Source organism: Geotrypetes seraphini, chromosome 18 (genome assembly GCF_902459505.1).
Source record: "Geotrypetes seraphini chromosome 18, aGeoSer1.1, whole genome shotgun sequence".
NCBI classification, from domain to species: Eukaryota; Metazoa; Chordata; class Amphibia; order Gymnophiona; family Dermophiidae; genus Geotrypetes; species Geotrypetes seraphini.
This window is the reverse complement of record NC_047101.1, coordinates 782,302-796,006: the sequence shown is the minus strand read 5'-3', so window position 1 is coordinate 796,006 and position 13,705 is coordinate 782,302. Positions and strand designations below refer to the sequence as shown.

Below are 13,705 nucleotides of genomic sequence, written 5' to 3'. Positions count from 1 at the left end.
ATACGTTTGTCCTAAAATTTTAGTTAGCTTTTTAAAAATTATTTTTATGATAATTGGTTATCTTAAAGCTTAGTTTACCCTATTTAAGCTATCTTAAAGCTTAGTTTACCCTATTTAAGTGTATTTTTATTGTAAGCCGCTTTGATATTTGAAAAGGCAGGATAGCAAAATTTTAATAAACTTGAACTTTAAACCTTCAGTTGATGTCACTGGTTCAGGAGTAACTTCTTCAATTTTGGCGGGGGATACCACATGGCTAAGCTCTGGTTACCCATGATCCCTCTTCTATAGCAAAGTAAGAGGGTACAGGAGTTCAATGACATGGGTTTGTTACTTTGTTTTCCCATTCATTTTCTTAGGTACACATGTTTTCACGTGGCACTTATCTACTGCTCGGGGCCACATCTCTTGTGTCTTGTTTAACCGTTCCTTATTTTTACTTGACTAAAATTTTATATTGATTCCCAAGTTTTTAGTGCACTGTTAACAGGGGTACAGTAGTTTAATTCAACTACTTTCCTTCTAGAAATATGCTTTCATGGGTTCAGCTCCCAATTTTAGTAGCGCTCTAACCTTACTAAGCTCCTCTTTTTCAGTACATGAGGAGCCTTTAAAAAAAACACGACTAACTTTTTGTTTTTACAAGGATATTAAACAAATCATTTCACACTTTCCTTGCTAAATCTCTGAGGGGATTTCATGCTTACTGGCATATTGCTTGTATAATATGCTTCCCTTTCCTGTTTTCTACTAACTTTCTTGTTTTAAGGTATATTGCAATCCTCAGCCTTCGCAAGATAAATAATAATAATATATTTTATCAGGAGGTAGTTTTCTCCACAGTAAGCCACTAAGGGCTCCTTTTATGAAGCCGCGTTAGCGGCTTTATCGCACGCAACTTTTTAGCGTGCGCTAGCCAAAAAACTACCGCCTGCTCAAGAGGAGGCGGTAGTGGCTAGCGCAGTCAGCAAATTAGCGCGCTATTACGTGCGTTAAACTGCTAACATGGCTTCGTAAAAGGAGCCCTATGTTCTAATTTTATACTTCATAGTATCGGCTTTTCTTTCCTTCTAGGATAGTTCCTCCTTTTTATCCTCTAAGGCTATTCTTTTCACGGAACTTATGCTTTAGTTTGCTTATGAAATTCCTTTCCCTTTTCTTGTGTATCTACTCTGGGATATGACTGGTTTCAACTGCTCATTTGGTCTGCTGGTCCATATGGGTGCATTAGCCAGTAGTCCTTTCTTATTTGGATCTTGAATCTTTATTGACGTCTCCATCGCCTATATTTAGATTCGCCTGCCTCTAGGAGGTTGTTTATATTTTTTCAACCTCCATGTGTATAGGTTTTCTCGGAATCTTCCTTTTACCTCTAGTAGAGCATGGAGTTCCTCTATTTGTTTTTCCCATTATGTTCCTTCCCTTGCTTCTGTGCTCTCGTATCAGACATTAGGTCTAGGGTTTTGCGAGGCAACTCGAATGTTTATGAGTTCTTGGAAACTAACTCTCGAGAGTCCAACATGTGAGAATATGCTGCCTACTTATCTGAGGATAAAACAAAGTTACTTACAGTAACAGGGACAGCAGGCAGATATTTTCACAACCCGCCCACCTCCCCTAGTTGGCTTCTTTGCTTGGGCATAGAACTGACGACCTTGTGAGCTGGCGTTGGTTGAGAAGGCACATGCACAGTGCGGGCAGTCTAAAAGTTTTCGAAAACATAGTGATACTACTGGGGCTCCATGGATGATGTTACCCACATGGGAGAATATCTGCCTGCTGTGTCTGGATAACACCTGCTATTCTGTTAGTAAATTAGATATCAATAAGAGGGAAGAGAAGAGAGAGAGAGGTCTATTTTCAAATGGAGAAACAGAATTTAAATTTTCATGTTCTAGTATCTGTTTGGTTTTTGTTTTCATGTCCCCTTCACTTCATTTGCTGTACAAGATCAACATATATGGCTGAAGAAATCATTTCCCCCAATCTGGGGATCTTTTCTGATGAAGAAGAGGCCCCCGTTTTTGAATCTACTGCTGCAGAATTTGGTGCTGGAATTCAGAAAGAGCTCCTGAATGAATTTTCCCTCATTTCTCCTTTCTTGGGGTCAGCTAAACAGGTGAGTCAAATGGGATAGTCTTTCAGAAAATAGTTTACCTGTAAATTTTGTTTTCTGAAGATAGCTGTTGAACATATTTATGTTGATAGTTCATAAGTATCACCAGAAGGAGTGATGATTCAATCTAGTGTGAAAGGCAACAACAAACAAAGATCCAACTCGACTGCAGTTAAAAATCAAAATGAGAAACAAAAAACAGAAACTGCAGGATGATGTACAGGATGCTAAGGCTTTATTTAGACATTCATAAAAAACATAAAACAGTTTGTTTCCTTTTTTATGATTGTCTAAATAAAGCCTTGGAGTCCTATACATCATCACTGCAGTTTCTGTTTTTTTGAATCAATCTAGTGTTACACAAAGAAAAGTGGCCTATTTTTTTACCAAAGTTTTGAATCTTTACTGCTACAATTGTCTACTGCTTATGTTTGATTTTATTCTTGTTGTACACTGCCTTAAGTGAATTCCTTAAAAAAAGTGATAAATAAATCCTAATAAATAGAGGTCACCAGGCAAGAAATAGACGAGGGAAGTAAAACAAAAAAAGGAAAGGCCAATAACAAAGGGGATAGGTTCCTCCTCTTCACTTATCAACAGGAGCTTAGCATGTCCCATACAACTTCTCAGACCCCCCACAAATACACCACTAACAGTCCTCTCATTTTGCATACTATCCAAGCAGTTTTACCCTTTCTCGCTTTCATTGCCCTCCATCTGCAGCATTATCTTGTCAGGCTGCTTTTTTTTTTTTTTTATCCCTGCACACTGTTTTCAGCAGCTTTCCCTCCTTCCTTTTACCCACACCTGTCTGCTTTCTCTTGTTCACCCTAGCTAGGTCTCTTCAGCTTGGAGAAGAGATGGTTTGGGAGGATATGATAGAGGTCTATAAAATAGTGGAAAGGAAAGATGTGAATCACTTGTTCATTCTTTGCAAAATACTAGGACTAGGGAACTTGCAATGGAACTACTAAGTAATAGATTTATAACAAACCAGAGAAAATATTTCTTCACACAACGTGTAATTATTCTCTGGAATTTATTGCTGGAGAATGTGGTGAAATCAAGTTAGCTTAGCGGGGTTTAAAAAAGGTTTGGATAATTTTCTTTTTTTTTTTTTATAAATCTTTATTCATTTTAAATCTTACATCATGTGCACATAAAATCAATCAAATAATATACAATTCCACTTGAAATTCTACAATTCTCACACAAAAGAATTTAATCCCCTTCCATCCACATAAAACATAATATAATACCTATATCATTTTCTATTTAACAATAATAAAATCTAAAACCCACTCTCCCTCCCTATATCATATATATTAATAGGGGAAAGATACTGATTAATCATTATAGTATTTTATTAATGGTCCTCATACATCCTCAAATTTATGTAAACATCCTTTTTTAACAGCTAATATTCTTTCCATTTTATAAAGATGACACACCAAATTCCACCAAAAGCAATAATTTAATCTTGTGTAATCTTTCCAGTTATAAGTTATCTGTTGAATGGCAACTCCTGTTAAAATCATTAAAAGCTTATTATTATTAGAGAATATTTGAGATTTAACCCTCATAGACATGCCAAATAAGATGGTGTCATATGACAAGGCTACAGGATTTTCAAGCATACAATTTATTTGATCCCAAATCAATTTCCAAAAAGCATTAATGAAAGGACAATAAAATAATAAATGATCTAGAGTTCCAGCCTCAAGATGACAATGCCCACATCTATTAGACCTAGAGCAGTCCAATTTTTGTAAACGAACAGGGATCCAGAGTGCTCTATCAACAGGAAAAACCATGTTTGCCTCATAGACGCAGACATTGTACATCTCATCCTCCAAGACCAAATGCGTGGCCATTGAGATGCATTAATTTGATGCTTAATCTCAATGCTCTAAATATCTCGAAGTCCACTCTTTGGTTTTTAATTTAAATAGCCAGATAATAATTTATACAACTGTGCGGCCTGGTGACCCAGAAAATCTGCCTGAAAGCATAAGAATTCTAAGCTAAATTGATTATTAAGCAATTTCCATTCAGGGAACCCTGCCTGAATAGCCTGCTTCAATGCAACCATTTATAACTTTGTTTTTTATCAAGACCAAATTTATGTTGCAATTGTGAAAACTCCAGCAGTTTACCGTTTTCTATAACATCATTTAAAGTACGTATTCCTGCTTCAATCCAATCCTTCCAGACAATCTTAAAACCGCCTATTTGGATCTTGGAGTTTAGCCATATATTTTGATAAGTTGATTTTTGAATTGGAAAAGGAGTCAAGTTATTAATATATTTTAAAGTTTTCCATGTGTTCATAATTATCCTATTACTTTTCCGTATCCTAGGCATTTTAATACTGAGCAAATGACGAAGCCTTATAGGAAACAGGAGCTGCCATGCCAACCATAACTAGTACGGAAGCTTCTCCATGAGTTCTGGGAGGACCCAATACATACCTTAGCGCAAGATATAGGCTTGATGGTACCTATAAAAGTTTGGAAAATTTACCCCTCCTTCCTCAATTGGTTTTTGTAAAGTCACTAAGGCAATTCTTGCAATTTTACCCAGCCAAATAAATTTAGTAATAATACTATTTAACTTTTTATAAAAAGACCCCTGGAAAAAAACTGGAATCATTCCCATTTGGTAACAAACCACAGGCAAAATCATCATTTTGACAGTTTGGACTCTTCCCCACCAGGACAAATGCAAAGGATTCCATTGCTCACATAACTCTGTTACTTTTTGTAATAAAAATTTTTCATTCACTTTTACTGTCTCATCAAGTGTATTATTTAACCGCACAAACCTCGAACACTTATGACTTTAAAGTGTTTGAGGCTTGTGCAAATGAGGACAGAGCTTGCAGGAATGGGACAGGATTAGGAAAAGAACTTGCCGTGAGGACGGGGATAAATTTGTCCCTGGGTCATTCTCTAATTCTAATGTCTTTTAAAACAAGCCACAATGATGTGATAACTGAATCCTTCTGTCTAATTCTGTAAATGTTTTCTTTTTCAGAACAGAGACATGCTGAATGATGGAAATGATAAAGTGAAGGTGTACCTGAGAGTTCGGCCCTTTCTAGAGATGGAGTTGGAGAAAAAGGAGGATCAGGTAAATACTTGTGGTGTTACCTAATATTTGCTTTATCTGCAGCTTATATACAAGTGGAATAATGATCATTCTATGCAATGTGGGCAGGCTGCATGGTCCTTCCCCCCCCCCCCTTGTGCAACGAGGTTTTCTGGGGGTTGATGCTCAGTCCAACCACGTTCTGACAGGCAGCCCAATGACCAAGTTTATCCAGCGATCCTGTGAGGCAGATTTTTTCTCTATTTGTTTCAGGCAGGCACCACATGACAGAGTGAGTAAGGCTTATTATAACCTAAAGGGAAAATTGGGCTGGGGGGTTGTCTTCAAAAGTTTAATTTGAAGGTTTTTGCACCCAGAACCTAGGTCCCCCTCCTCTAAAACCCTTTTCCCTGCGTTTTTGTCCTTCAGGGTAGTCTCTATAGGCTGTTTTTGGTGAGATTTTGGTGGCAGCGGTCATCTTGAATTTTAAACAATCTTTTTTTCTAAAGACTCCATCTGCCTCAAAACCGCTCCGTTTTGTTCAGAATTGACAGGGATGGACCTCTCAGACCTTCCTACCGCTATATCATGCCAGGTTTGCACTGAATGGCTGGCTGAAGATCATCTATATCCCATGTGCGGAGGAGGGGTGGGAGCCTCGGGCTCAGTCTCCGAGTCCTCCAGGGCTGGGGATCCATAGGACGCACGTTCCCAGGGGAGGAGACCTTTCCAGAGCCCTTCAAAGGTGCATTGGCCAAGTGCATATGATTGTGGGGCCTCGAGGACCAGCAAGGGACCCTCCAGGAGCCTCGAGACCTCCATTACATGGCTTCACACCCGGATTTTGTGAGCTTTATGTGGAACGCCTATTTGAACTGCCAAGGGTCCTCAGAGTCTGTTTCCAGCACACTAGAGACGGTGGCGCAGGGGAACTCCCCATAGCATGCGCCTCGGCAAGACGAAGACACAAGCTTGACTAGGTGGTTTAGTCTGATATAGACTGACAAGAAGAAAAGCCTGATTCCACTATTGTCCCATGATGAAGTTTCGCTGGCAGTTTGGCTCTTTGCATGAGAGCAGTGGTCAAGAAGAGGCAATGGCCCTGGACCAGGGAGAGGACCCCTGGTACGCATTATTTTCAAGGCCTCTGCACCTCTGGGCATTATTTCCACTTCCCTGAGAGAACTGAATCTGGAAGTTCTTTCAGTTTCCTCGTCTATGAGCTCAGTTATGAGCAGCTCTGTTGCTCCGACCATGTGCTTTCCTTCATATCAAGATGTCATAATGCTGTTCATGGACCACTGGGAGTCTCCAGATGGATCCCTACATGTGGTTAAGACTATGACCAGGCTTTACCTGATGGCTCTGGATTTTCAGCAGCTGTTTGTTCAGCTAAAAGTAGATTCGCTGATGGCACAGGTCACCAAACGCACATCCCTGACTAGTGAAGGAGGTGTGATGTTAAAGGATTCTCAGGTAATATCTAAAATCTCAGCTTTATTAATATAATTTCATTAAAATATTTTTCTCTTTTTTAATTTAATAAAGTGCTCAATGTGATCATTCGTGCATTGATAACTTGCTGCAGCGGTTAATCTAAGGCCATCTTGGTCTTCATTGCCTTTTTTGCCAACCAATTAATAAGTAACACACTTATTTATAGTCTCTCTTTGGTTTGGATTTCGTCCGTAACCACTGAATAATTTATAAAGGTGAACTTGTGCAAAAGTGCTGTAGTGCTGTAAACTTGACTCCTTTAAGTTTCAATTACCCCCCGACTCGAGTTTCGAGGTTATCTTCATCAGGAGGGGTACTAGGAGCATAAAAGCAATACATAAAGTAAATTACTAACTGATTTAAAACTCAAGTTAACTGAAGATAACCTCGAAACTCGAGTCGGGGGGTAATTGAAACTTAAAGGAGTCAAGTTTACAGCACTACAGCACTTTTGCACAAGTTCACCTTTATAAATTATTCAGTGGTTACGGACGAAATCCAAACCAAAGAGAGACTATAAATAAGTGTGTTACTTATTAATTGGTTGGCAAAAAAGGCAATGAAGACCAAGATGGCCTTAGATTAACCGCTGCAGCAAGTTATCAATGCACGAATGATCACATTGAGCACTTTATTAAATTAAAAAAGAGAAAAATATTTTAATGAAATTATATTAATAAAGCTGAGATTTTAGATATTATTTGATTATAACATCCAGCTATATAAGCAATATCTCCCAAATTTTGTGATATATAAAGGATTCTCTGGACCGTAAAGTGGACTTGCTCATCAAGAGGCAATTTGGAGCCTTGGCCTTAGGGATTAAGGTGGCAGCTGCGACTACCTTTGTAGCATGTACTTGCCACACCTGCCTCTCGAGCCTCAGACCTGGAGGTTGATGAGGATCTCTAAAAGCTCCTATCTGGGGTAATTGCTTGAGTACCTGATTCTTAATAGGTGGATATAAATACCTAATAAATAAATAGCGGATGCTCTGTATGATGTCATCAGATTTATAAGCAAGATGTCAAACTTTGCGATCTCCGCTCGATGGATACTCTGGACCAGACAAGTGTTATGGACTGTCATTCCCAAGATCTTATTAGACAACAGAACCTAGGATGTCTGGGACAGGGCAATTTTTGAGGCTCTCAAAGATTCCGCCCCTTATGAGGCAGGCCAAGTGATGCAGAGGTCATTTCAGGGATTATGTCAAAGGTCCAGCAGAGGCAAGAGACAGCAAGCCTCGAGTTCTCGCTCCTCCCCAGCCTCTAAAAAATCAGAATGATGCCAGGACAGGGGCCAAAGCCCCCAAGATAAAGGATAAGCTGTTGGCCTTTTGGTTGGTTTGGGCTCAGATTGGTGCAAACCGTTGGGTCCTAGAAATTGTTCTGTGCCCCCCCTTCCAGACATTTGTAGATTCTCCGGCCAGCCAACCAGAGAGAGCTATCAGAGTTTGGGCAATGGTGCAAAGGCTACTGGATCTTCATGCCTAAATGAAGAATCGGGCTCGGGCAGATACTCCATATACTTCATCGTGCCAAATAAAGGCTCAGGACTGGAGGCCAATTCTGGACCTCAAGTTGGCCAATGTGGCCCTGAAAGTGCCACACTTCCATATGGAGAATGTTTAGTTGGTTATAGTAGCTGTAGCGTCAGGGGAATTTTGCACTTCCCTCAGTTTGATGAAGGCCTATCTCCACTTTCCCATTTTTCTATCCCATAGTTTCAAGTTTATTAAAATTTTGATATACCGACCATCATAAGTATCTGGTCGGTTTACAATATTAAGAAATACAAATTGTAGAAATAAAAATAAAAATGAGGGAGTAAGATCGCTACAAAGACATAATTACAAAGGGTATGAGACATAAGGGAGAAGAGGGTAGGGCAAGTTTTTAAATTACATTGTATAAATAAAAAAAATAAGATGAGGAGAGAAAGGGAGGATAAAACGAGAGGAAAAATTGAGGTATCGCTTCCTGGAAGCGTTTTTGTTTATGAACTTAATTGGAATTTTGATAAGCATATTTAAAGAGAAATGTCTTTAAGGAGTGTTTTGAATTTGCTTAAGGAATTTTTAGAATGAAGATTCGTTGGCATGGAATTCCAAAGGAAGGGCGCAACGACAGAGAAAATGGTGTTTATCCCAGGACAAGCAGGCATGATATTCTCACATGTGGGTGACGTCATCTACGGAGCCCCAGCGCGGACAGCTTTTCAAGCAAACTTGATTGAAGTTTCAAGTTTGCTACACTGCACCACGCATGTGCATGCCTTCTTGCCCACTAGAGAGCGCATCCTCACCTCGTGGTCCTCAGTTCAGTTTTTTCCGCGGAGCCAGAAGCCCTGTGGAAATTGTGCTCTTTGAATTTAGCCTTCTGACACCGCGGCTGTGTGTTATTTCACGGTCGCTGTGCTTAATTTACTTTTCTTTCTTTCTTTTCTTTCAGTTTTCGTCAAAAAAAAAAAATATTTTTCGTTCGGCTCCGGGGGCTCCCGGTAGCCGCGGCCGCGGGACCTCGCTTGTTCCCGGCCGGTTTTTGGGCCCATGTCCCATCCTGTGACGGGCTTTAAAAAGTGCACCCGGTGCGATCGGCTCCTGTCGATTACCGATCCTCACCGGTGGTGCTTGCGTTGCCTGGGCCCTGAGCACCCCTCCGACACCTGTTCCCGGTGCTCCACTTTTCAACGGAGAGCTCTCCGCCGCCATCAAGCTCGTATGGCGGAGCTCTTCGCTGTTGACCCCGCGGCGGGGAAGGCCTCGACGTCGGCCTCGGCTTCGGCCCCGGCCTTGACCTCGGCCTCGACTCCTTCATCCCCGCCCCGGGAACCCCCGGCGTCGAAGCCGGTGTCTTCGACCCCGAAGTCGGCGAAGGGTAAGTCCTCACTTCCTGCTTCTGTTTCAGCCTCGAAGAAGCCATCCTCGAGCTCCTCGGCGGGGGCGGGTGGGTCGTTCTCGGCCCCGCCCCAAGCGCCGAAGTCGGGTGCCCCGCGGGAATACTCGGTATCGAGGTCGCCCTCGAGGGAGCACCCGACGGCCCCGGACCTGCCGACTATGATGGGGGTTCCCGTCTTTCAGGACTTGCTCCGGGCTCTCATTGCCTCGGAGCTGTCCGGGGCCCTCACGCACCTTCAGCAGGCTTCGGCCTCGGCTGCCCCGGCGTCCGTGACCTCGGTCCCGGTGCCCTCGACTTCGGGCCCGGGGGGGTTTCGGCCTCGGCCCCGACCTTGCCCTTGACCTCGGTTGACCAGCCTGAGCGGAGTGTGCGGCCTCGGGACAAGGTGCGACGGGTTCGGAGGATCTCTTCCTAGTCGTCCTCGTCGAGGTCCTCCCGGGGTTCCTCGCCCTCGGGTCGGCCTCGGGCGAAGCGTCGGTCGAGGAAGCCCAAATGCCACCGGGCTTCTCCTCGACGACACGGTCGCTCCTCGACGACCGGGGCCGAGACCCTGCGGGTCTCCGAACTGCGCCTCGATAACCCGAGGCTTTTTCGTTCGTCTGAGGTTGAATGCTCGAGGGACTCTTCGCCAAGACAGAAGGGGCGTGCCTCGGTGCCCCATACCCCGGGGACTTCCCGAAGGGGTTCCTCGGTGCATGGGCGGTCCCCGACCCCGTCCAGATCGCTCGGTGCGGCTTTTTGGGGTTCGGGGTCTGGTACGGGGAAGGAACCTCGATACTCACGCAAGGCTTCTCCTTCCTTCTTGGCGAGGCGCTCGTCTCGATCTCCCTCCCCACCTTCGAAGCCCTCCTCTTTCTCGAGGTTCATTCTAGATATGGGAAGGGCTTTGGACCTTGATCTGGGAGCAGGATCAAAGTACACGAAGGAGTTTTTGGAGGAGCAGGATTTACCCTCCCCTCCTCGAGAGACGTCTCGGTTGCCTCTCAATAAGGTTCTTAATCAGACCTTTTTGAGGAACCTTGACTCCCCTCTTACAGTCACAGCGGTGCCTTCTAAGATGGAGTCTAAATATTGCACGGTTCCGAGCAAGGGCTTTGATAAGGCTCAGCTGTCCCACCAGTCCCTGCTAGTGGAGTCAGCTTTGAAGAAGTCGCAGCCGTCCAGAGTCTCGGCGGCTGTTCCCCCCGGACGGGAGGGACGGACCTTGGACAAGTTTGGTCGTCACCTCTATTCCAACTCTTTGATGGCGACCAGGGTCCTGAATTACGCATTCACCTTCTCGTCTTATTTGAGACAGATGGCGAAGTCGTTGCCGAGGTATTATGGAGTCATGCCAGATTCCCATAAAGAGGATTTTGGGGCTTTTATGTCCAATTTGTCCCAACTGCGTCTCTACCTCTTCCATGCGGTGTATGACGCGTTTGAGCTTGCCTCTCGTGTGTCAGCCTTCGCAGTGGCCATGCGCCGTCTGGCATGGCTCCGTACCCTGGATATGGACCCGAACTTACAAGAACGTCTGGCCAATCTTCCATGTGTTGGCTCAGAGCTGTTTGATGAGTCCTTGGAGGCGGTGACCAAGCGTTTGTCTGAGCACGAGCGCTCTATTGCCTCGTTGGTCCGTCCCAAACCCCGGGCTCCGCCGCAGAAGCCGTTTAGACCTCCTCCGCGGCGGTACCTGCAGAAGTCGACGCCGGCCTTTTCCAGGCCTCCGCCCCGACGTCCCCAGCAGCAGGGCAGGGCGTCCCAACCAAAGCCTCAGGCACAAGGAGCGTCTAAACCCGCTCCGTCTTTTTGACGTGATGCGCGGTTGGGGGCGGGCCCCCTCCGCACTGTCAAAGGACCCCCTTCCTATCGGGGGCCGACTGCAGGCCTTTCTTCCAGCATGGGCCGAGATCACGTCGGACGCTTGGGTGCTCCGGATCATCTCCGAGGGCTACTCGCTGAATTTCTTGTCCATGCCACCGGAACATCCGCTGGCGGCTTCTCTTGGCTGCCGAGACCAGCTTCCTCTTCTCCTGTCCGAGGCCAGGTCCTTGTTGGGCCTTCGGGCAGTGGAGCATGTGCCCCCGAGCCAAAGGGGACGGGGGTTTTACTCCCGTTACTTTTTGGTCCTGAAGAAGACCGGGGACTTACGCCCCATTCTGGACCTCCGGAGGCTCAACAAGTTCCTTGTCCGGGAGAAGTTCCGTATGTTGTCCCTTCCAGTCCTGTACCCTCTACTAGACTCGGGGGACTGGATGTGCTCCCTGGACCTCAAGGAAGCATATACGCATGTTCCGGTGCATCCCGCCTTTCGCCAGTACTTACGGTTCCAGGTGGGGGAGTTGCACCTCCAATATCGAGTCCTCCCCTTCGGGCTGGCCTCGTCTCCTCGGGTCTTTACGAAGTGTATGGTGGTGGTCGCGGCTGCCCTACGATCCCAGGGGCTGCAGGTCTTCCCCTACCTGGACGATTGGCTGATCAAGGCTTCATCCAGGGAGGGGGTTACCTCAGCGACCCGACAGACTATCATCTTCCTTCAATGTCTGGGGTTCGAGGTAAATTTTCCCAAATCGCAAGGTCCTGACCACGGACTCTTCGGAGTACGCGTGGGGGGCTCATCTCGACGGTCTGCGGACTCAAGCGCTATGGTCGGCGGGGGACTGTCGTTGTCACATCAATGTGTTGGAGCTTCGTGCCATTTTTCTGGCAGCCCGAGCCTTCGCTCATCTGCTGCGCAATCAGGTGGTCCTGGTACGGACGGACAACCAAGTGGCGATGTATTATGTAAACAAACAAGGGGGAACGGGCTCTTGGTCCCTGTGCCGGGAAGCCTTGCGCCTTTGGGAATGGGCGACATCCCAGAATATCTTCCTGCGGGCGGTTTACATTCAGGGAGAGAAGAATTGTCTAGCCGACAAACTCAGTCGCCTTCTCCAGCCGCACGAGTGGTCGCTCAACTCCCGAGTTCTGCGCGAGGTCTTTGACCGCTGGGGGACGCCTCAGGTGGATCTGTTCGCCTCCCTGGAGACTCACAAACTGCCCCTCTATTGTTCACGAATTTACTCCCAGGACCGTCTCGAGGCAGATGCCTTCCTTCTCGACTGGGGGGGGGGGGGGGGGGAGATTCCTTTATGCATTTCCTCCTTTTCCTCTGATCTTGAGGACGTTGGTTCATCTCAAGTCGTCCGGAGCCACTATGATTCTCATCGCGCCTCGTCAGCACTGGTTCTCCCTGCTCCTTCAACTCAGTGTCAGGGAGCCTCTACTTCTGCCTGTGTTTCCCTCTCTGCTGTCTCAGAGTCGGGGTTCGCTGTTGCATCCCAATCTTCAGTCATTACATCTGACGGCTTGGTTCCTTTCCCCCTGACTTCGGCGGTCCGAGAGGTGTTGGAAGCCTCGCGAAAGGCCTCTACTCGGCTTTGTTATTCCCAGAAGTGGACCAGATTTTCATCCTGGTGTACCTCGCACCATCTGGATCCAAAGTTGGTTCCGGTGTCCTCGGTTCTGGAGTATTTGTTACATTTGTCCGAGTCTGGCCTGAAGACATCCTCCATCCGGGTACATCTCAGTGCTATTGCTGCTTTCCATCGGCATCTAGAGGGACGTTCTCTCTCTCTTCATCCTCTGGTGGTTCGGTTCATGAGAGGTTTAGTTAATGTTAATCCTCCTCTGAAACCTCCTCCTGTAGTTTGGGATCTGAATGTGGTCTTGGCTCAGCTGATGAAACCTCCCTTTGAGCCAATTGACAAGTCTCTTCCTAAGTTTCTCACTTGGAAGGTGGTCTTTTTACTTGTGCTCACGTCTGCTCGTCGAATTAGTGAGCTTCAGGCTTTGGTTGCGGACCCGCCCTTTACTGTGTTCCATCATGACAAGGTGGTTCTTCGCACCCATCCAAAATTTCTACCTAAGGTTGTGTCTGATTTTCACCTCAATCAGTCTATTGTCCTTCCGGTGTTCTTTCCGAAGCCCCACTCTCATCCTGGAGAGGCGGCGCTTCACACGCTTGACTGTAAGAGGGCGTTGGCTTTTTATCTCCAACGTACCAAGTCTTATCGGAAGGTTCCTCAATTATTTTTGTCCTTTGATCCTAATCGGCTGGGACATCCTATTTCCAAGCGCA

The 13,705-nt window shown here is 45.6% G+C and overlaps 1 protein-coding gene across 3 annotated transcripts in view; it reads left to right on the top strand.

Moving 5' to 3' along the window:
• Nucleotides 1-13,705, top strand: part of KIF20A (kinesin family member 20A) — a 158,304-nt gene that overhangs the window by 14,231 nt on the left and 130,368 nt on the right. For all 3 annotated transcript variants that reach the window (XM_033927007.1, XM_033927008.1, XM_033927005.1), the window contains exons 2-3: nucleotides 1,951-2,119; nucleotides 5,153-5,248. In XM_033927007.1, the coding sequence (XP_033782898.1) occupies nucleotides 1,961-2,119; nucleotides 5,153-5,248 (255 nt within the window). In that variant the 5' untranslated portion in view covers nucleotides 1,951-1,960. The remainder of the gene's footprint in view (nucleotides 1-1,950; nucleotides 2,120-5,152; nucleotides 5,249-13,705) is intronic.